Below are 23,653 nucleotides of genomic sequence, written 5' to 3'. Positions count from 1 at the left end.
GATTTATGTACACCTAATTACCTATTTTACTCTTAATTATAATTACAATAATAATATAAGTTCAATTTTTTAGGAACATAACTGTAATTTTATGAGATAAAAATAACTGTAATTTTATGAGATAAAAGTGTACATGAATCAAAAGGTGTCTCTCACACCGAATCACCTCACACCGAATCACCTCCCTATATTAACGTGAAAAATACTTTTAATTTATTATCCCTAATACAATTGACACTTTCTTTTATCATTAATCGTTTTACATATTACGTTTTTCTAGAGTAATTCCGAGCTGAACAAAATGGCGACGGCGGCAACAAACAACGGCGAGAAGCCATTGCTATTAGGAGCACCGCCTTCATGGTCAAGTAGCGCCGCACAAATTGACGCATTGCCCTACATCGACGACGAATACAGTGATCCTTTAGTTAAAGCAGAAGTTGATCGTTTAATTGAAGAAGAAATGCGTCGTAGCTCCAAAAGACCTTCTGATTACCTCAAAGACCTTCCTCCTGTTGCTAAATTCAATTTTGAGGTACTTTTTTTTTTTTTTAATTTTCCCTAATTTCTAGGGTTTTGTTATTTGCTATGTTCGTTTCCGTATTTATACTTGTGTAGAATTGTGCACTTTTTTTTATTTATTGTTATTCAGTTATTATGTCTGTAATAATTCATAATTATACTGTGTTTATGTATCTATACGTATAATTATTATTGTGTTATGCCTGTGTGTGTGTATATATATATATATATATATATATATATATATATATATATATATATATATATATATATATATATATATATTATATATATATATTAAAGCGTGCTGTTAATGTTGTTGTTACTTTGTTATTGTTATTCTACATGCTTTCAGAGAAAATACTGTGTATGTTATATGCTTTTTTGTATAGGCAGATATATATGGTGTCTCTGTATGTATATATATTCTGTTTGTTTTCCAAGTGTATATCGGGTTTTCTGTTGTACCGTGTCTTTGTATGTGTAATTATATTTGTATTACTGTACAGTTTTTTGTTTTTCTGTTGTTATTCAGATGTGTAGTTGTATACCGTGATCTGTTATATGCGTTTTCGTTTCGGAAGAGTTATGCATGTCTGTGTATGTATTTATATTTGTATCGATTCCAAATTGTAAGTGCTGTTATTCTGTTAGTCGGTTTGTGTATGAGTATGCCTGTTTTCTTATATGATCTGTTCGTTTCAGTGCAGATATAATATGTATGCTTATGTGTATATTAACTTATGATTATGTTATATATATAGATAGATGCAATTGAAAGATTTGTTATTTATGTGTTCTGATTGTACATGGTATTGCGTTGTCTTTTTTCAGAATCATCCGATGCTTGCTAGGGAGTATGAGAGGGTGAGATCTGGGAAGCCTATGGTGCCTCTTGATATGTCAAGATATGGGCTTGATGTTCCATCAGCAACCAAACGGAACGATGAAACTGCTTGGAAGCAGGCGCTTCAGAAATCTCAACGTTCACTGCAGCATCAGGTTATCAGGTAAAATACATTCAACTCATGAAATGGTTATTGTTTTTTTAATTTATTTTTTTTTACTCCATGGCCGTCCCTTACATTTTACAATTATGCTCATCTATTGAATGGCTCAAGATTGATAGATATTGATTCTTTAATAACTTAAAATCAAATGATATGTAGAGATTAATCAAGAGGAGAGGGTTAGAGATATTTAAGTCTGTAGACATTAAATGAATCATATTTAAAATCGTTTTTTGAGAGTAGATTGGCAACTTAAGTCTTTTTACTCTAGGATTGTGTGTGTACTGTCGAGATTGGTGTGAACTGCCCTAATGTAGTTTGTGCATGTGATATAGGGTGGGTAGTAGTGACTTCATTATAAATTATCACTCTATTCCCACCTTCCAACCTATGTGTAAATGTGCATAAGTCCATAAGCACATATTTAATCACTAAATTGTTCTGGTGTGGCCCTTTTCTGATACCAAGGTGTAATGGTGTTTTAATCATAAATCATAATCAATTTTAATGAGGAGCTAGAGATGGTGTTTACGGGATTTCTCGAGTGCATTGTGGTTTTTGATGGGTTGATTACAAATTATTTTACAAATGCCATTCTTTCCATCAAGTTGTGCTTGTTCCTTGAGTTTGTGCATCTTTTATCTCGCGTTGATACCATTTTGTGTGTAACATGCTCTTATGCAATGCTAGGCTGGAAAATTTGGATCTGATGTCCAAATACGGGGCAGATGTGTGGAAACAACACAATCAGAGATTAGAAGCATTCTTAATAAGGTGAGGTTAATCATCCTTTATGTCCGTTGAGTCTTTGATATAATGATTTTGTTCTGATTTGCTTCTACAGCATGAAATGCAGTTTACATCATCTTTATATGCTGTTCTTTTTTTTTTTTTGTTTTTTTTGTTTTTTTTGGCTAGTTACCTCTCATATTACATCGCATAAAATTAAAATATGTTAGTATCGGTTAATAAATTGTGGTATTGGTATATACTTGCCATGTACTTGATTGGGAAGGTCCTTTTTTTCTTTCTTGTGTGATTTTGTTCAAACACACTGTACCACCCCATATCGGAGTTTCCTAAGCAAAATAGTTATAATGACCTGTATCTTTTGAGAAAATTATATTTTTAACATCAAATATGTGTTCTTGATTTGGTAGCATCTCTTATATATAATTCACATGTGCATTGGTGTATCTTCAGTTTTTGAATAACTGAGTAACAGCTGGCGAGTTGTAAGAATCACTGAACTGTGATATTGTTATATCTAAAGGAGAACAAACTTTGCTTTAAAGTACATCCTCTAACAACCTGTTTGCACCCCTTTTGATGTTTTATTGCAATGAATGTCATTGATTTATTATTCAGTATCCTAGAAAGTGTTAAGCTGAGCTAAGTGCCGATTAACCTCCTAGTCCTTGTGGGATCTGTGAATTAAGGTGGAAGAATAAGTTGCTCATTTATATCAATAGACTACGAATATGTTACTATTCTTAGATTTTAGTTACAATTGCAAAGTAAAAAACGATACTCTATTCTGATGATATGGTTGCCATGTAAGTTCCCTTGTTCAATTTATGGCGTTGCTAAAAAAATGATTATAAAATCCACTAAGTTAAAAAAGTTGGTTGATAAATGTAACTGGGGAAATATGAATTAATTCTTGACTCGCTATCTAAAACCACTCATTGAGTATAAGGTAAATCACTAACCAAAGCATGGTAAGGAACATGTAACTAAGGTAAAGAAGTTCTAAGGTTTTCCCTGTTCGGGTTACCCGGGAGGGCGAGTAATCCAACCTCCCTACTCTGAACCCGGCATGATTAGTCCCTGGTTGTTTCCAACCCTTCCTTGGCCACCACAAGATTAGAACCTGAACCTGAGACCTCTTGCAAGGATGTGGCCCAACATGTAACTAAGGTCTTTTGATTAAGAGACAGATATTAAGGCAATGGATATGCTTCAGGACTAGGTATTTTTAGTGGCTTTAAGTGGGGTACTGTTGAAAAACTGCATATTTGTATAGTATAAAACTTATCAGTTGATTATATGAGAGAAATGCAAGATCCTATATGTTTCCCTGATCAAACTATCGCCGCCTATCTTGTGTGTGTAGTTAGTATTTGTGGTATTTCTTTGAGTACTGTTTGTCAAGTGCAATCATGTGATCGTGTTAGAATGTAACATATTTATGATGCATATATGCGTAAGTTATGTATAAATTTGGTGCCCGGATGCTTGCTGAGTAGTATTTGCTTATTTTGTGCTGAAATGGGAGTTTTTGGTAATTTTTGTGAAGTTTTATATAAGTAAATGGATATAGTTAGATTCTAATGAATTCCAAATAAATCAACATTATCCTAACACCTCGTGTAGCTATTTATTGTAAACTTTTTTTAATATTTGTAATATTTTGTTCTGTAACCATCTATTGCAGTCAACGGTTTAATGCTTTTATATTTGATGTATTTTTCTTTCTAATTTTTAATCGAGTATTTTTGGTATTTTTATACAGAATGCAAGCACAGGCGGCTGAGTTAAATGAAAAGATAGAAAAGGTTAACCGGGAAAGAAAATATCATCAGGTACAGTATGCGGTGTATATGATGTAGGAACATATATGATTTGGTTAGAATTACAAGTAGTAGTTTGACGTGCATTTTCTGTTTTTTGAACAGCAACACACAGCATACGAGCTAAATGCTTTATCAGCACAATGGAAGGAGCTTTGCCAGAAGAACATAGCAATTGAAGCTGCATGTTTTCAAATTGGAAGTTATCTGGGACAATTAAAAGCAGAAGCTGCAGAGAGGTATCAAGTTTGTCACTCCATTGTTTATCAATTTTTTTTTTTTTTTCTGTACGGGTTAATTGAAATTCTTATGCAGAGGCTGGAATCTCGATATTAGTATGGAGAATGGCTCTGTGTTGTCTTGAAGTTGGCGAGGTATGGTCCCAGTCAACTCTTATAAAAGTTTGGGAATAAGATGTAACACATATAGAGATAAGAGAATGGCATGGATAAAATATGCCGGTTACTTTCATAAACATTTTTGCTAGTATTGGCTATTTGCCTATCTACTCCGTACTAAATATAGTCTGGAATCTATATGTATGATGATTGATTGTACTATCTTTGTAGATCGGTGAAGTTGACTTTCAATTTTATTATTTTTGAGCAGGGCTGTAGAGATTGCAAGATGGAAACAACATTCAGTCAGGCTTAGTTTGTGGAACATGGTTTGAATCGGGTGCTAAAAATGCTCTGCTTATTATTTAGATGTTGCGTAAGTGCCTCATGATTTTGTAGTTGATGTTAATTAGATTTTAAATACTCGGTATTTTGTAACGAACAACCTTACTAAAAATTCTACAGTAATACGTTGCATGCTTATTTAATGGAGCATAAAATGACGGGTAATATTCTTGATGTGGTTTTCTGCAAAAGATCAAATCAATTTGGTTGTGCATTAACATAGTATTCGTTTAGCATATAGGCTGTATCTTTCATGTTAAAACTATGGCTTATGGTGATTGTTCAACTGGATTACGAAGTCTTCATGAAAAATTTAAAAACAAAACATACGCCCATGACGCAATATCAGCCTGTTGTTTGTTAATCAACTATAATTCTATAAATGACATGAAGAGTAACCTTTAGCCAAGTATATGTTGGGAGTTATCAAGAAGCAAAGTTTTCTGATTTTCTGAGGTTGTCAGTTGAAATAACCGTCTGTTTTGATGCTGTTGATTGATTTGTTACGAGTAAGACATGATCTACCAAAGTATAAATAAAAACCCAGCGATGAATCAGAGGTGAGCTCGGACTAGCCATAAGACCCTTATTAGTGGGCGTGATCAACAAAAAAAAACACCCCCATCACGCTCTCATCACGCCACTATGGGGTGTGATGGAGATCACGCCACTATGGGGCGTGATGGAGGAAAAAAAAGCCAGGAGTGATGAGTCCATCACATGGGGGTGATGAGGTTCTCCACCAATCAGATTTTTTTTTTCTTTTTACTTTATAAATACCCCATTTATTATACAAAAGTGGGATCAAATACCCATCATATTTGTCACCCCATCATATTTGTCACATCATTATTATACCCTACAAAAACCTCAAAAAAACCCCATCACCCCCTCACCACTAAATAAGGTCTACACCCTAATGTAGAACTCACACTGGACTTATAAGCCATCAACCACATACTATTGGACGAACCGGAGATGGGACCGGAGTACCCATAAACCCAAATGTAAAACTTGCTCCAAAAAACTAGCTTGAAGGAACACGAATACCTAGACTTACAGGTCACTGCCCACATATTAATGTGAACATTATGGGATGTATTTTACTCGTTACATAGTACCTCCAGTAATCCTAATGGCCCTCTAATGCCTTAGGAACTTATTTGCGTCATCTCTTGAAAAAGTTAAGAAAACACAACCTAGAATTCACCACAAAATAGCAATAATGGCAAACAATTCAATTGATATAAAGATAACCAAAATACTCGAAATTGTTCTAGGTTTTATAACCAATAAGAAAACAAGAAACTACCTCAAGCTACTAAACAAAATACAGAAAAACCAGTACATAATATTCCGGCACTACAAATAAAAGCAAACAAGAGAAACCAAAAGCACCCAAACAGCACTAAAGATCCCTAGTGAATAAAAAACCACAAAACAGAGCATATCCTTCATTTTCTTGCTCTTTTTTAAGTTCATATTCCAATTTAAGGATCATCACTTGGCCATCATGACCTTGACAAATTCCTCGTAGTTGATCTGGCCGTCACCGTCCACATCAGCTTCACGAATCATCTCGTCAACTTCCTCATCAGTAAGCTTCTCACCAAGATTAGTCATCACATGGCGAAGCTCGGCTGCTGAAATGAAACCATTTTGGTCCTTGTCAAAAACCCTAAAAGCCTCCTTAAGTTCCTCTTCAGAATCAGTATCTTTCATTTTGCGGGCCATCAGGTTCAGAAATTCAGGAAAATCAATAGTCCCGTTGCCATCAGCATCAACCTCATTAATCATATCTTGAAGTTCAGCCTCTGTAGGGTTTTGTCCAAGAGACCTCATAACTGTTCCAAGTTCCTTGGTTGTGATACAACCTGCAACAGAAGCAGAAATATGATCAAAAATTAGATACAGTTATTTATAACCATTTACACATAAATAAATTTATTTGTGTTGCGCTTTATCTTAAACAGGCAACGTAACAAAATAGCTAAAAGCTCTTAGGTAAGATGGGTTCAAAATTGCGCAACGTCTACTTTTAATACTTATAACCTCCTAGATTATTTTATTAGATGATTTAGATAACTTTTGTGATTGTAATAATAATAAAAAAGATTATTTATTATTTAATGAAGTAAAGACGAATAAGCGTATGCAATTGACAAACACTAGATATGGCCCGTTTCAACCCTACCCCTTCAAGGCTCCAGCATGCCCAGCCAGGCACCCAGCCCATCTTGCCACCTTGGCAGGAATTGATATATCGGAAAAAATCAAACTTAAATAGGCATGTTAGGTATATTCACCAAATTACTAGAACACACTGAAACCAAAATCAGCTTGCAAGATGCAATTTGCTAAACCCCAAGTACAGCATTCCATTTACAACGCAAAATATAATAGCAATGAGTTGTAGCGACCATACCAGGCTGACAAATATAATCTCTATATTTAACGAACCCCATCTAAAAACTTTTAATGACTCCACTTAATGACACCTACTCAGAAGTAAGAAACCTTAACATAACTATTCCTAAAAGGCTGCTGCTTTAAACCATGTCCAAAAGAACAAGATGGTAAAATCAGGCAGAAGTAACTAGTATCATACACCAAATACAAAAAATGACTCCGTATTAGAATCATGAAATCATAACCAGATTACAAACAGCATCCCCAATTCACAATCTTAATCATATGATTTATTTACTATTTTCTAGCACATGAAACCCTAAAACAATAATCCCTGCAGATCTGGAGAGATACAGATCAATAATTCTTTTTCCTGGGATTTCAAATTACATTAAACACTTAAAAATCTGATAAATCGTCCATTAACCAATACATTAATTAAGAAAGAAATCAAAATTTTATACATCAAACGTGATAAATTTTCATAAAACCAAAAAGTCAAACAGATATAATCGAATAGTCAACAATCAGAAACCAGATCTGAAATTACGAAAGGATTTAATACAATACAACGATTCTATATTCTCCTATTAGTTTGCAAGACATTCAATTACATATGCGCATAAATCAGAATAATATTGTATATTGTATATTAAATATATAATAAACTGTATATAGAACGGAACAATGATTAAAAAGAGAGATAAAAGGCCAACCATCCCCATCCTTATCGAATAGGCTGAAAGCTTCTTTGAATTCAGAGATCTGATCATCGGTAAGTTGATCGGCCATTGTTTTGTTGATGATTTAAATAAATATGCAAAAAGAAAACGAAAAAAAAGAAAAAAAGTTTTTATAAATTGGAATTGGAAATATGAAAAATTGGAGATAGAAAAACAACAAGTGAGAGTGTGGAAAATGAATATAAATAAAGAGTGGTCTTCCACGCATCTGATGCTTCCTCCCTCCATCCATCGAGCCTCATGTTTGATATTACTATTTTGCCCTTTCTCTGTATAATTTTGTTATGTTACCAAATGGCCCTTCAGATTCACAACTTTTTTCGTTTTGAATAGAGATGGCACATGCAGGTGACACACGCGAATCTCTTACATTCGTGACCTTTACGTTACGATTTTTTTTTTCACCATTCAAGGTGTGCGTACGCGTTAGCGGGTAACATTTTTCGTCCATGTCCATAATCCATGGATACCCATGACTAGGGGTGTTCATCGGTTCGATTTTTGATTTTTCGGTTTATTCGGTTCGGTTTTTTCGGTTTTGAAACTTATAAAATCAAAACCGAAAACTAAACCGAAAGCACATGCCTTTGGATCGGTTTCAAGGTTTCCTCCCGGGCAGCGATGGGGGCGGGGTTATATCGCTGCATCGACATAGTCGAAACGGAAGATGATCGCAACGGGTGGTTTAGTCTCCCTCGGGTGATCCCAATCGCTGTTCAAAAATAAAAATAAAAAAATAATAATACATCAAATATACTATAAATATAAATATTATAAATATAAATATGTTATTAATTTTAATTCGATTTTCGGTTACCCGAATTTAAAATTTTCAAAACCGAATTACGAATTCGGTTTCGGTTTCTATCGATCCGAAAACCGTTTAAAAATTTCGGTTTGATTTTTTTTTTTTTTTATTCGATTCGATATTTGGTTTATTCGGTTTGAAACCAAATGGTGCACACTCCTACCCATGACTCAAAGGTAAAATCGTTTTTTTATTAAAAAAAAAATTTGAACGTCGATATTGGCATCACCCAGAGGGACTTAACCACATTCGCAATCATATGACACCCACACACACGTCAGGAGGAAACCCTATTCGTGATGATGTTGGCGGTACCATCGAAGGTTGAGAAAACCCTCCCGAAACCTTCCCAAATCAAATTGATGTTAGCGGTACCATCAAATATTGAAAACTCCCGCTTGAAGTGAGAATCAAACCTTAGTTGCAATACCCCAAATTAGATCCTACCTCATACCACTCAAGTCAAGGCTTCGATAGTATTCGCTTTTTTATACATATACAATTTAACTAATTTAAACATAACACATCAAAAACTAATAATTATATGTACAAAGACATCGAAGTTAAGTTTTTATACTTATGTGCATTATTTTACAATAACTTTTTATCAATTACAAGTAATAACAAATTTATATTTAATAATTCTATGTGTATACTTGCAAATAGGTTAAATAAGTCTCACGAATTAGCGGATTTTACCTACAACGAATCGTATACCCGCTATCCGCCAGTGACCCGTCGAAGAGTACAATGTGTCTCTCGTGCTCGTACCTGCAGGTAGTTTGTATCGAATTAGGACCGGAGTTTCTACACTTCTTTTTATTTCACGTGGATAGTTCTTATGGATTTAACGTTCGACTAAACATCAGTAGAGAAAACTATTATGGCACCAAATCATGTTTCTATTAGTATCTATGATAATTTAGTATTGAATGGAGTTTCTCTCACCAACTATTTTATAGAATAAACTTGTAGTTTATGAATAACAAATTAGACAATTATATATAATATAATTATAATTATTCAATCGTATAATTTATTGTCATTTGTAATCAATTTACAGCACAAGTTTTCAACGCTTACTATTCTTCCAAGCATTTACAAAACAATAAACCTCGACTTCTAGCTTTAAAAATAAACTCTTAAAATAAGCTTTAGCTAATTTCGTCAAACACATCTACATACGGAAAGATGTACCACCAGCTATACTAGCTGTTTAATGACCGTTGGGATATTTATTATCTACTTCATCCGTCTCGTTATAATTATTCATTAACTTTTTGCACATAGTTTTAAGAAATCTCATTAATTTCATTATCTGTCAATAAAATATTTTCATGGGTCGATTGTGGGTGAAATCGACGGCAACGACGTCGTCAGCGAAATCAAAGGTTGAGCTAGAGAATGAGATATTCGATACAAATCAAGAACACATACTTTTTTCCGATGAAGCAAGAACAAACGATTGTTTGTTTAATATTTATGTGTCGGAATATTTCATAAACGATTGTTTGGTTAATATTTTCATATATACTTAATAGCTGTTGTTCTGTTCAGATTCTCAGTGAAATGTCCCGTTCATATCGATTATAAACGTTTCATATTAATTGATCTCTTTGCGAGGTTTTGACCTCTATATGAGACGTTTTTCAAAGACTGCATTCGTTTTTAAAACAAACCATAACCTTTATTTTATCAACAAGGTTAAAAAGATACCACCTAGATTATCAAGAAATGATAATCTAAAAATATCACACTTACACACTACCAATACATATTGGTTTACAATATTAATATGTTACAACAAAGTAAATCTCGAATGCAGTTTTAAACAATATTATACAATCATGCTGACACCGAATCTCGTCCATATTTTAGCATGCAACAGCGGAAGCTCTTAATAATCACCTGAGAATAAATGTGTTTTAAACGTCAACAAAATTGTTGGTGAGTTATAGGTTTAACCTATATATTTATCAAATCGTAATAATAGACCACAAGATTTCATATTTCAATATACATCCCATACATAGAGATAAAAATCATTCATATGTGAACACCTGGTAACCGACATTAACAAGATGCATATAAGAATGTCTCCTATCATTCCGGGAAATCCATCGGACATGATAAAAAACGAATTCGAAGTACTAAAGCATCCGGTACTTTGGATGGGGTTCGTTAGGCCCAATAGATCTATCTTTAGGATTCGCGTCAATTAGTAGATCGGTTTACTAATTCTTAGGCTATAAAGCAAAAGGGGCATATTCGGCTTCGATCATTCACCCATATAATGTAATTTCAATTACTTGTGTCTATTTCGTAAAATATTTATAAAAATGCATGTATTCTCATCCCAAAAATATTAGATTTTAAAAGTGGGACTATAACTCACTTTCACAGATTTTTACTTCGTCGGGAAGTAAGACTTGGCCACTGGTCGATTCATGAACCTATAACAAATATGTACATATATATCAAAGTATATTCAAAATATATTTACAATATTTTTATTACGTTTTAATGATTTGAGTTTATTAAGTCAGATGTCCTCGTTAGTAACCTACAACTAGTTGTCCGCAGTTAGATGTACAGAAATAAATCGATATATATTATCTTGAATCAATCCACGACCCAGTGTATACACGTCTCAGGCTTGATCACAACTCAAAGTATATATATTTTTGGAATCAACCTCAACCCTGTATAGCTAACTCAAACATTACTGCATATAGAGTGTCTATGGTTGTTCCAAATAATATATATACATGGGTAGATATGATATGTCAAAACATTTGTATACGTATCTATGGTATCCCAAGATTACATAATATATTAAAATATATGTATTATACAATATAAGTTAGCTAGGATATGATTAATATAGATTTGTTACCAATTTTCATGTAGCTACAACAAGCAAAATTATCCAATCTTGTTTTACCCATAACTTCTTCGTTTTAAATCCGTTTTGAGTGATTCAAGTTGGTATTAATTCATATTGAACTTAAGTTTATGAATCTAAACATAAAAAGTATAAGTTTATAGTCGAAAATACAGGTTATAATTCAATATTATAAGAGGTAGTCATTTCAGTCGAAAGAACGACGTCTTGATGACCATTTTGAAAAACATACTTCCACTTTGAGTTTAACCATGATTTTTGGATATAGTTTCATGCTCATAAGAAAAATCATTTTCCCAGAAGAACAACTTTTATATCAAAGTTTATCATAGTTTTTAATTAACTAACCCAAAACAGCCCGCGGTGTTACTACGACGGCGTATATCCGGTTTTACTGTGTTTTTCGTGTTTTCAGGTTTTAAATCATTAAGTTAGCATATCATATAGACATAGAACATGTGTCTAGTTGATTTTAAAAGTCAGGTTAGAAGGATTAACATTTGTTTGCGAACAAGTTTAGAATTAACTAGACTATGTTCTAGTGATTACAAGTTTAAACCTTCGAATAAGATAGTTTTATATATATGATTCGAATGATGTTATGAACATCATTACTACCTCAAGTTTTGTGGATAAACCTACTCGAAATGAGAAAAATAGATCTAGCTTCAAAGGATCCTTGAATGGCTTGAAAGTTCTTGAAGCAAAATCATGACACGAAAACAAGTTCAAGTAAGATTTCCACTCGAAATAAGATTGTTATAGTTATAGAAATTGAATCAAAGTTTGAGTATGAGTATTACCTTGAATTAGAAAGATATCTTACTGTAAATAAGAAAGATTTCTTGAGATTGTATGATCACTTGAAATGGATTTGCAAGATTGAAAGTAAGCTAGCAAACTTGAAAGTGTTGTTGGTGTGTTCTTGAGTAGTTGTTTTGTAACTTGGTTTATGTATGGATTTATGAACTATATTGAGCTAGATTTTGATGAAGATGATGAAGAACACTTAGAACAATGGAAGAACACTTGAGAGAGTTTAGTTTGATGCATAAAAATTGAAAAATGAAAGTGTTTATGGTGATGATTGAAAATGTGATGTAGGTACTCCATATAAGGTCACATTAGTTTGTAATTTTGTGTAATCATTCATGCTAGTTGCCAAATGATGGTTCCCACATGGTTAGGTGACTCACATGGGCTGCTAAGAGCTGATCATTGGAGTGTATATACCAATAGTACATACATTTAGAAGCTGGGTATTGTACGAGTAAGAATACGGGTGCATACGAGTAGAATTGTTGATGAAAATGAACGAGGATGTAATTGTAAGCATTTTTGTTGAGTAGAAGTACTTTGATAAGTGTCTTGAAGTCTTTCAAAAGTGTATGAATACATATTAAAACACTACAAGTATATACATTTTAACTGAGTCGTTAAGTCATCTTTAGTCGTTACATGTAAGTGTTGTTTTGAAACCTTTAAGTTAACGATCTTGTTAAATGTTATTAACCCATTATTTATTATATTTAATGAGATGTTAAATTATTATATTATCATGATATTATGATGTATTAATATATCTTAATATGATATATATACATTTAAATGTCGTTACAACGATAATCGTTACATATATGTCTCGTTTCAAAATCCTTAAGTTAGTAGTCTTGTTTTTACATATGTAGTTCATTGTTAATACACTTAATGATATTTTTACTTATCATTTATCATGTTTAAATATAGTGTAACAATATCTTAATATGATTCATATGTATTTAATAAGACGTTGTTATAACGATAATCGTTATATATATCGTTTTCGAGTTTCTTAATTCAATAGTCTCATTTTTATGTATATAACTCATTATTAAAATACCTAATGAGATACTTACTTATCATAATATCATTTTAACTATATATATATATATATATATATATATATATATATATATATATATATATATATATATATATATATATATATATATATATATATATATATATATATCCATATATATGTCATCATATAGTTTTTACAAGTTTCAACGTTCGTGAATCGCTGGTCAACTTGGGTGGTCAAATGTCTATATGAAACCTATTTAAATTAATCAAGTCTTAACAAGTTTGATTGCTTAACATGTTGGAAACACTTAATCTTGTAAATATAAATTTTATTTAATATATATAAACATGGAAAAGTTCGGGTCACTACAGTACCTACCCATTAAATAAATTTCGTCCCGAAATTTTAAGCAGTTGGAGGTGTTGACGTATCTTCTGGAAAAAAGTGCGGGTATTTCTTCTTCATCTGATCTTCTCATTCCCAGGTGAACTCGGGTCCTCTACGAGCATTCCATCAAACCTTAACAATTGGTATCTTGTTTTGCTTAAGTCTTTTAACTTCACGATCCATTATTTCGACGGGTTCTTCGATGAATTGAAGTTTTTCGTTGATTTGGATTTCGTCTAACGGAATAGTGAGATCTTCTTTAGCAAAATATTTCTTCAAATTCGAGACTTGGAAAGTGTTATGTACAGCCGCGAGTTGTTGAGGTAACTCAAGTCGGTAAGCTACTGGTCCGACACGATCAATAATCTTGAATGGTCCAATATACCTTGGATTTAATTTCCCTCGTTTACCAATTCGAACAACGCCTTTCCAAGGTGCAACTTTAAGCGTGATCATCTCTCCAATTTCAAATTCTATATCTTTTCTTTTAATGTCAGCGTAGCTCTTTTGTCGACTTTGGGCGATTTTCAACCGTTGTTGAATTTGTATGATCTTCTCCGTAGTTTCTTGTATTATCTCCGGACCCGTAATCTGTCTATCCCCCACTTCACTCCAACAAATCGAAGACCTGCACTTTCTACCATAAAGTGCTTCAAACAGCGCCATTGCAATGCTTGAATGGTAGCTGGGTGTCGATCCCAACTGTTTCCGAAATCAATAACACATGCTCGTAGCATGTCTTCAAGCGTTTGTATCGTCCTTTTGCTCTGCCTATCAGTTTGTGGATGATGGGCAGTACTCATGTCTAGACGAGTTCCTAATGCTTGCTGTAATGTCTGCCAGAATCTTGAAATAAATCTGTCATCCCTATCAGAGATAATAGAGATTGGTATTCCATTTCTGGAGACGACTTCCTTCAAATACAGTCGTGCTAACTTCTCCATCTTGTCATCTTCTCTTATTGGCAGGAAATGTGCTGATTTGGTGAGACGATCAACTATTACCCAAATAGTATCAAAACCACTTGCAGTCCTTGGCAATTTAGTGATGAAATCCATGGTAATGTTTTCCCATTTCCATTCCGGAATTTCGGGTTGTTGAAGTAGACCTGATGGTTTCTGATGCTCAGCTTTGACCTTAGAACACGTTAAACATTCTCCTACGTATTTAGCAACATCGGCTTTCATACCCGGGCACCAAAAATGTTTCTTGAGATCCTTGTACATCTTCCCCGCTCCAGGATGTATTGAGTATCTGGTTTTATGAGCTTCTCTAAGTACCATTTCTCTCATATCTCCAAATTTTGGTACCCAAATTCTTTCAGCCCTATACCGGGTTCCATCTTCCCGAATATTAAGATGCTTCTCCGATCCTTTGGGTATTTCATCCTTTAAATTTCCCTCTTTTAAAACTCCTTGTTGCGTCTCCTTTATTTGAGTAGTAAGGTTATTGTGAATCATTATATTCATAGCTTTTACTCGAATGGGTTCTCTGTCTTTTCTGCTCAAGGCGTCGGCTACCACATTTGCATTCCCTGGGTGGTAACAAATCTCAAAGTCGTAATCATTCAACAATTCAATCCACCTGCGCTGCTTCATGTTCAGTTGTTTCTGATTAAATATGTGTTGAAGACTTTTGTGGTCAGTATATATAATACTTTTGACCCCATATAAGTAGTGCCTCCAAGTCTTTAATGCAAAAACAACCGCGCCTAATTCTAAATCATGCGTCGTATAATTCTGTTCGTGAATCTTCAATTGTCTAGATGCATAAGCAATTACCTTCGTGAAATAACCCGTCCTAATCCATCAGGACGAAGTCCATATAGATTATAAACGATTCACAACAGTTGATTACATCGCGAGGTACTTGAACTCTATATGATACATTTTACAAACATTGCATTCGTTTTTGAAAAGACAATCTTTCATTACATCGAAAGTTGACGGCATGCATATCATTTCATAATATATCAAACTATAATTGACTTAATAATAATCTTGATGAATTCAACGACTCGAATGCAACGTCCTTTTAAATATGCCATGAATGACTCCAAGTAATATCTATAAAATGAACAAATGCACAGCGGAAGATTTCTTTCGTACCTGAGAATAAACATGCTTTCAAGTGTCAACCAAAAGGTTGGTGAGTTCATTAGTTTATCATAAATAATCATTTCATAATTTTAATAGACCACAAGATTTCATATTTCCATTTCTCATAAACATACGTCCCATACATAGAGACAAAAATATCATTCATATGGATTGAACACCTGGTAACCGACATTCACAATATGTATATAAGAATATCCCCATCATTCCGGGATCCTCCTTCGGACATGATATAAATTTCGAAGTACTAAAGCATCCGGTACTTTGGATGGGGCTTGTTGGGCCCGATAGATCTATCTTTAGAGTTCGCGTCAATTAGGGTGTCTGTTCCCTAATTCTTAGATTACCAGACTTAATAAAAAGGGGCATATTCGATTTCGATCATTCAACCATATAATGTAGTTTTGATTACTTGTGTCTATTTCGTAAAACATTTATAAAAATTGCGCATGTATTCTCAGCCCAAAAATATAAAAGGGTAAAAAGGCAAATGAAACTCACGCATATAAATATTGTAAAACAGTTAATAAAACATTTGCATGTATTCTCAGCCCAAAAATGTATATAAAAAGGGAATAATGAAACTCACCTAATGTATTTTGTAGTAAAAATACATACGACTATATTGAACAACTGAACAATGCAGGGTTGGCCTCGGATTTACGAACCTATATCATTTGTATATTTATCAATACACATAATTGTAATTGAATAAATATATATATAGATTTACTAGTTATATCCTTTTTAAATTAATATTATATATTTCATATATTCATTTTGGTACATAAAATATTAAGTTTGTGGTGTTATATGTATTATTTATATTTATATATCAATATCATATGGTTGTTAAAGTTGTATTTTGATAATACTAAATTAATACTTTAGGTGATAACAATAATAATAATGATAATACTAATAAATATAATAATGTCAGTTATGATAATACTAATACTTTTTAATGATAGTACTAGTGATAATAATACAAGTTTTTATAACAATAATAATAATTATGTTATTATTATTAGTAATAACGATAGGTAATAAACATAGTCTCAATAAATAATAATACTAGCAATAATAACAATAATAATACTAATATTAATAACTACAATAATAATAGTCATATTAATAATGTTCATATTAATAATACTCATTATAATATAAATAATCATACTTGTAATGATAATAATAATAATTATGATTTTACTAATGATAATAATAACAGTAGTTTTAATAATAACTATGATATCTATAAAAAAAATACTTTTACTAATAATGATATTAATAATGATAATCATAATAATAATATTAATAATGATACTTAAGTTATATAGATATATTTATATTTTTATCATTGTCACTTATAACTTAATTATAATTTTTAGTCATTTTTAATATAATATTCGTTTTCATAAAACTATCTTTTACTATACTTATTTTTATTTCATACAATAGATTTAGTCATACATTTGTTAAATTTACATTCATATAGTCACAAAGATATATCCCTAATATTTCAATATTAAATTCATAATCATAATCATAGTCAAAATAATAATAATAATAATAATAATAATAATAATAATAATAATAATAATAATAATAATAATAATAATAATAATAATAATAGTAGTAGTAGTAGTAGTAGTAGTAGTAGTAGTAGTAGTAGTAGTAGTAGTAATAGTAATAATAATAATAATAATAATAATAATAATAATAATAATAATAATAATAATAATAATAATAATAATAATAATTATAATAATAATAATTATAATAATAATAATAATAATAATAATAATAATAATAATAATAATAATAATAATAATAATAATAATAATAATAATAAAAGTGTATACCCTTTAAAAAGCCTTTCTAAAAATAATTGCCAATGACGGGGCTCGAACTCGAGACCACTCGCTCACCAATAATACTCCAAAGCCACTCCTCCATTTTTTGTTTTTCTGTTAAATCTTGTAGCCCAACTATATTTAACCCGTCATTTAAATAATCTGGCCCAACATTTAATTTAATAATCACGGCCCAATCAATCGGTATTCGGCCCAACTGAAAGGAACTAATTCTCAGCCCAACTTCTCAATTCTGGCCCAGCAGACCAAAGCTTTTAACACAGCCAGCTTCTCTTGCTAAATAAAAAAAATATATATTGTGGTTGCCTAGTTTCGAACCCAGGACCACTCGTTTCCCTCCTTCTCAATTCTGGCCCAGTAGACCAAAGCTTTTAACACAGCCAGCTTCTCTTGCTAAATAAAAAAAATATATATTGTGGTTGCCTAGTTTCGAACCCAGGACCACTCGTTTCCCTCCAGCACCTTAAACCATTCAGCTGACCCATTGTTTCTGATTTATACTCGAAAGACCTGTTTATGAATTGTATCTAATATGTTGCCTATTTCTTCTTCCTCAACATAACTGCTCGACCAGAGAAAATAACTTAACAAGTCTAGTAACTAATTTAAGGTTTGGATTATAATTTGGAACATAATTAATCGATTTTGTATTTAATGGTAACGAAAAAAAAAATAAATATATAAAAAAAAATTAAAAACCGTTCGTCGCTGTTCTTTAAAAAAAAAAATTCGATTTTTATAATATATTAGGTAAAAGTTATATCACAACATACATTGGAAATCCATCCTAGAAACTATTAGATTCGACAATTGGACTTGAATCATAGCCTGTAACTCGAATTTCACAAAAATCAAATTGGTTGACTTTTTAAATTCGAACTTTGACTTTGAATTTCTTGATCAATTCTTCGAATTAGCTTTTGTGAATTTGCAGAAAGTTTCAAACAACGAAATTAAATGTTTCTACATTTCCACTTTCCTTCAATTTGTCTCGAATTAAATCAAAGGTTTAATGGGTTTGAAGAAGAAAAAAAAATAAAAAATAAATAAATAAATAAATAGGATGTGTATATTTTATGGTTCGGTTTACATATTGATTTATGATCACTTTAGTGATAATTGTAAGTGCTTAATACATCGGGTAGGAGACAGAGGATCACGAGTTGTATAGAAAGATGGAAGAAAAAAATAATAATTGCAGGTGATAAAGGTATATACAGCTAGCCATATGATCTCATTATTTATTTATTTATTTATTTAATTATTATATTTTTATTTTTTTACCTATTATAGATATAATATATATCTAATAATATTTATTATAATTACATTAATAATAATAATAATAATAATAATAATAATAATAATAATAATAATAATAATAATAATAATAATAATAATAATAATAATAATAATAATAATAATAATAATAATAATAATACTAGTAATAACAATAATAAGATCTTTGATAAAAATAATAATATCGAAATTCTAATAATAATTATAAAACTAATAATTATATTAGTAATAACTAAAATAATGATAAATATTAATTTATAATAATAATAATTCTAATGATAATGGTATAGTAATATTAATAATCTTAATAAAATTTTTACTACTCATTATAATATAATAATGATATTAACAATGATAATAATATTATTAGTAATAATAATCACAATCATAATAAAATGATATCAATAATATGTTTCTTAATCGTAATAATAATACTACTTATCATAATATTGTTGATAATATAATATTAATAATTTTAGTAATATAATAACTTATACCCAAATTCATATATATTTATATATCTGTATATTGAATATATAAGGAATCATAATAACATTAATTATACAATTTGATATCTAATGTTAATGAAACATATGATAATAATAACAATAGATTTAATAATGATAAAAATACTAATATTAATAGTAATTTCACTATTATGATCAATATTTGTATCATGGATATTATCATATAGAGTATATATGAAAAATTATTATATATATACATACATTTATATATATTCATATTTATAAACAATTATTCCTGAATCGTCGGGAATAGTCAAAGGTAAATGAGTCCTTGTAAACAGTTCAAAGATTTTGAGACTCAACATTACAGACTTTGCTTATCGTGTCGGAAACATATAAAGGTTAAGTTTAAATTTAGTCAGAAATTCCCGGGTCGTCACAGTACCTACCCGTTAAAGAAATTTCGTCCCGAAATTTGAGTGAGGTGGTTATGACTAACAATAAAAAATGTTTTCATGACAATATGAGTTGATAAATTGAGTTTTATCATTATTGACTAATATAGATAAAATGATTCGATTAGATGAAGTGTACGAATGGAGCTGTTACAAAAGATCGAGATGAATAAATGGAGATTTTTCCATAACTTTTAACGTAGTCGCGATTGAATTCCAGAATTCAAGGGATTTAAAGAAAATCTTCGAAATCTAAAAGATTTGATTCTTCGGCGAATAAACTCTCTTTAATTAAATGCGATTATCTGCCTCGATCTCTTTATCAGATATTTCACTATAAATTAACTTCTTCCGTTCCATTACTTTTATCATTCATATACTCAATTCCCAATTTCAAAAGATTGTGAAAATGCTTAGTCCAGTTATGATTCTTGTCCTTATCCTTACTATCGCAACAATCCTTCTCCTTTTCCAACTACCACCGGAGGAATCTGTTTTCTTTCACTTCGCCCTAGGAATTATAATGTTTTTAATTCTCCCGTCTCTTTATGTTGCGATAAACATTGATATACACGGTTTGTAATTCCTATGTTTGTGATCGGCTTTATTTTCCTTTATTTTTCGGAGCTCCATGCTCTTGTTTTCTCTTCCCGACTCCAAGTCAAGCGATTAATGGTCCAGAATTCATAGATATAGAGTTTGGAATGATTATAATGTTCTAAGCAGGGTGGAACGTGATAGCACGATTTGATTTTTAAATTTATCAAAATTACAAAAGATAGAACTATCAAGAATACATTTTCTTGATATGTTCAGAAGTTAAGTAGAATGAAAGAGTTATGTAACATGGCACGTGATGACGTTATGATCTGTGAATCATCACGTCCCATTAGAAACTCAGCATGACTTACTATAATATAATCACGTTGATCAAGTGTCATTATATTATACTAACTCATGCATCAATTTCCAACACTACTTCAAAATCATTCATAATTTAAACTTGAAGGTTTACAGAATATAGAAACTAACAGTTTCTATATGATGTAACACTGATAGCACGAAAAGAGTAATGATTTTAGATAAGATTAGTTATGAAAATATATTCAGAATATTGAGGATATTTATAATGAAATATACGATAATATCTCGGAATATCTAAAATCAGAGGATGATAAAAACTATTGTCCGCAAGGGTTTAGAGTAAGGAGCAAGATATTCACTAAAGACTTTAGCAGACATTGAATCATTTGGATTCTTTGAAGTCAAACTTATTCTTTGTGATTTGTCCACGGCTTTCTTCGTAGTTTCGCATAATCTGTTTTTCGGTACAAAATTTTCTATTGAATGTTTCCAATATAATGATACACAGGAAGCACGAAGAGGTATATAATTTTGGACGTGAATATTTATGAAAATATCCTCAGAAATATCGAAGATATTGATGATGATATTTTGGAATTTCTAAGTTCGATGGTTGATGAGGAAGATTTTTTTATTTTCCACAAGATTTTAACATGAGTACAGAGCAAGATATTCATTGAAGGTTTCATCGGATCCAGAATTATCTGGATTCTTTGAATATATGGTATGATCCTTGTATTTGTCCTTGGTCTCCTTCGTGTTTAGCTCAATCCGTTTTCCAGTTCTAACTTTTTTGAGCTTTTCCAACATTCTATTCTTTATCGTCAAACTTCTGATGATTATGGTCGTTTACAGTTTTTGTTGCTTCATTCAACTTTTCAAAATTCAGAGTATTGGTTCGCAGACTGGGTGCTTTTCAGAATTTCAGAATGGAAGATCATTATTCTAAGAGATAAATGTTATACATATAACTGTTGATGTAGATATGCTGTGAGTTTTCAAAGTACTGCTTGCCGATTCTTCTACATTTACTGCTACCATATCTGAATCATTGGTTATCGATCTGAGGTGATTTCAAGAGAATTGTGTTTTTAGATGATTAAACGATGACGGTAATATGGTGGAATATAAAAGGTTCCCCGGTAATAATAAAAGAGCATACATATAAATCAAGGTGATAATAAGGTTGTTTCGAACGAAAAGTCGAAGTTGATTTGCTGGAGCTGTGACAAAATTTGCTACTTTGAAAGGAATTACCAAGTTATTTTGGGTAATAATAACATTAAAGGAATTAGCACAACTATGTGTTAAATGTTTACTCAGTTTCCGAGAGTTTTTCAGATGCATAACTAAATGCATCAATCTTTTCTCCCGTAGATGAAGTGCGGTTGATTCATCCTATCGATTGAGATGTTTTCAAGAATCATGAAAGGTTTGAATGCAGATTGTAATTGTGATGATACGAATGGGGTTTAAAATGAAATTAAGTGGCAAACTTGAAGAATTGTTTAGTTTCATATGTTATAGTCAATATTTTAATTCATTTTAATTGTCCAGTGTTGGTAGTCCACAGTTGATAGTCCACAGTAACAGTCCAGTAATTCATATATAGTTTAATATATAATATTCGAATTAATTAATACGTATCGTGACCCGCATACGTCTCAGACTCGATCACAACTCAAACTATATATATATATATATATATATATATATATATATATATATATATATAGATGGGTCGATATGATATGTCAAAACATTGTATACGTGTCCCAATATTTAAAGTGCGTAAAATAAATAATAGAATTTAAATAACAATAAATAAAATTGTGAGAATATAAATTGCGATAAAATAAATTGCGATAAATAAAATGTAATACGGAATTAACAGTTAGCTAGGAACAGTTAGCTAGGATTTTGTTAGCGTGGTTTCTTAATAAAATTTAATATTGTTAATTAGTCTGTTTCTAATCAATTTTTATTGTGTCCATTATTTCTTCATTATGCCACTTGTTGCATTCTGATAGGTTAAAATCCAAATATGAAATTGAATTTGAATGAAAATAGTTATTCTTTGGTGAACGGATACGTATCTCGGTGGTTGTAAATAGGATAGTGAATAACTGTTGAATCAGATTCGAAGAATATACAGTGTAACTTATTAATGTGAAATTTAAATATTCCTCGGGTATTACCTACCCGTTAAAATATTTTCACCATTAACAGTTTGTACAAAAGAATTTTTAATTACAATCTTTTTGAAAACATATATATATATATATTTTCTTCGGATGTAATCATGGATTTAATGAGTCAATATGATATTAAACTCATTTGATTTATCGTTAGAACAAGAATATATAATCGCTAACATATTAGAGATTACATAATCACCATGTCGAACGAATAAAAATGATGTAGAACGATTCGTAGAATAATAATTATATTCGAGGTACAAAATGAGATGTCGAGGCATGGATTATTGATGATACTGGTGTTGTTACTGATGGTTCTGTTGATGTCGATGATGTTGCTGAAGCTGGTAAGTTTTGCACCATGTTCTCCAAATTGATTACTCGAGCGCGAAGCTCATTGACTTCTTCGATTACCCCGGGATGATTGTCGGTCGGAACGAGCGAATGAATAAGGTTTAGAATCTGATTTATGATATAGTCGTGGTGAGAT

General features: G+C 31.3%; 2 protein-coding genes across 2 annotated transcripts; one reads left to right on the top strand and one right to left on the bottom strand.

The window, feature by feature from the left end:
- The first annotated feature begins 217 nt into the window (after positions 1-217).
- On the top strand, positions 218-4,961 carry LOC139843667 (pre-mRNA-splicing factor SPF27 homolog). Its single transcript, XM_071833788.1, has 7 exons — positions 218-535; positions 1,357-1,532; positions 2,223-2,306; positions 4,048-4,117; positions 4,211-4,344; positions 4,421-4,479; positions 4,715-4,961. Exons 1-6 carry the CDS (start codon positions 302-304, stop codon positions 4,467-4,469), a joined length of 747 nt encoding a protein of 248 aa, XP_071689889.1. The 5' UTR covers positions 218-301; the 3' UTR covers positions 4,470-4,479; positions 4,715-4,961.
- Positions 4,962-6,011: 1,050 nt separating this feature from the next.
- On the bottom strand, positions 6,012-8,074 carry LOC139839756 (calmodulin-7). Its single transcript, XM_071829906.1, has 2 exons — positions 7,914-8,074; positions 6,012-6,662 (listed from the first exon to the last, which is right to left on the bottom strand). Exons 1-2 carry the CDS (start codon positions 7,987-7,989, stop codon positions 6,289-6,291), a joined length of 450 nt encoding a protein of 149 aa, XP_071686007.1. The 5' UTR covers positions 7,990-8,074; the 3' UTR covers positions 6,012-6,288.
- Between the last annotated feature and the right edge of the window lie 15,579 nt (positions 8,075-23,653).

The sequence above is a fragment of the Rutidosis leptorrhynchoides genome, chromosome 4 (assembly GCF_046630445.1).
Source record: "Rutidosis leptorrhynchoides isolate AG116_Rl617_1_P2 chromosome 4, CSIRO_AGI_Rlap_v1, whole genome shotgun sequence".
NCBI lineage: Eukaryota > Viridiplantae > Streptophyta > Magnoliopsida > Asterales > Asteraceae > Rutidosis > Rutidosis leptorrhynchoides.
Note: the sequence above shows the minus strand (reverse complement) of the source record. Positions and strands in the feature narration are given on the sequence as shown.

Bases quoted from the DNA above. Each gene is read 5' to 3' on its own strand.
- LOC139839756 (XM_071829906.1), bottom strand. From the start codon at position 7,989: ATGGCCGATCAACTTACCGATGATCAGATCTCTGAATTCAAAGAAGCT. The intron at 6,663-7,913 runs GTTGGCCTTTTA...CTTCTGTTGCAG, and splicing joins ATTCGATAAGGATGGGGATG to GTTGTATCACAACCAAGGAA.
- LOC139843667 (XM_071833788.1), top strand. From the start codon at position 302: ATGGCGACGGCGGCAACAAACAACGGCGAGAAGCCATTGCTATTAGGA. The intron at 536-1,356 runs GTACTTTTTTTT...GTCTTTTTTCAG, and splicing joins TTGCTAAATTCAATTTTGAG to AATCATCCGATGCTTGCTAG. The intron at 2,307-4,047 runs GTGAGGTTAATC...ATTTTTATACAG, and splicing joins TTAGAAGCATTCTTAATAAG to AATGCAAGCACAGGCGGCTG.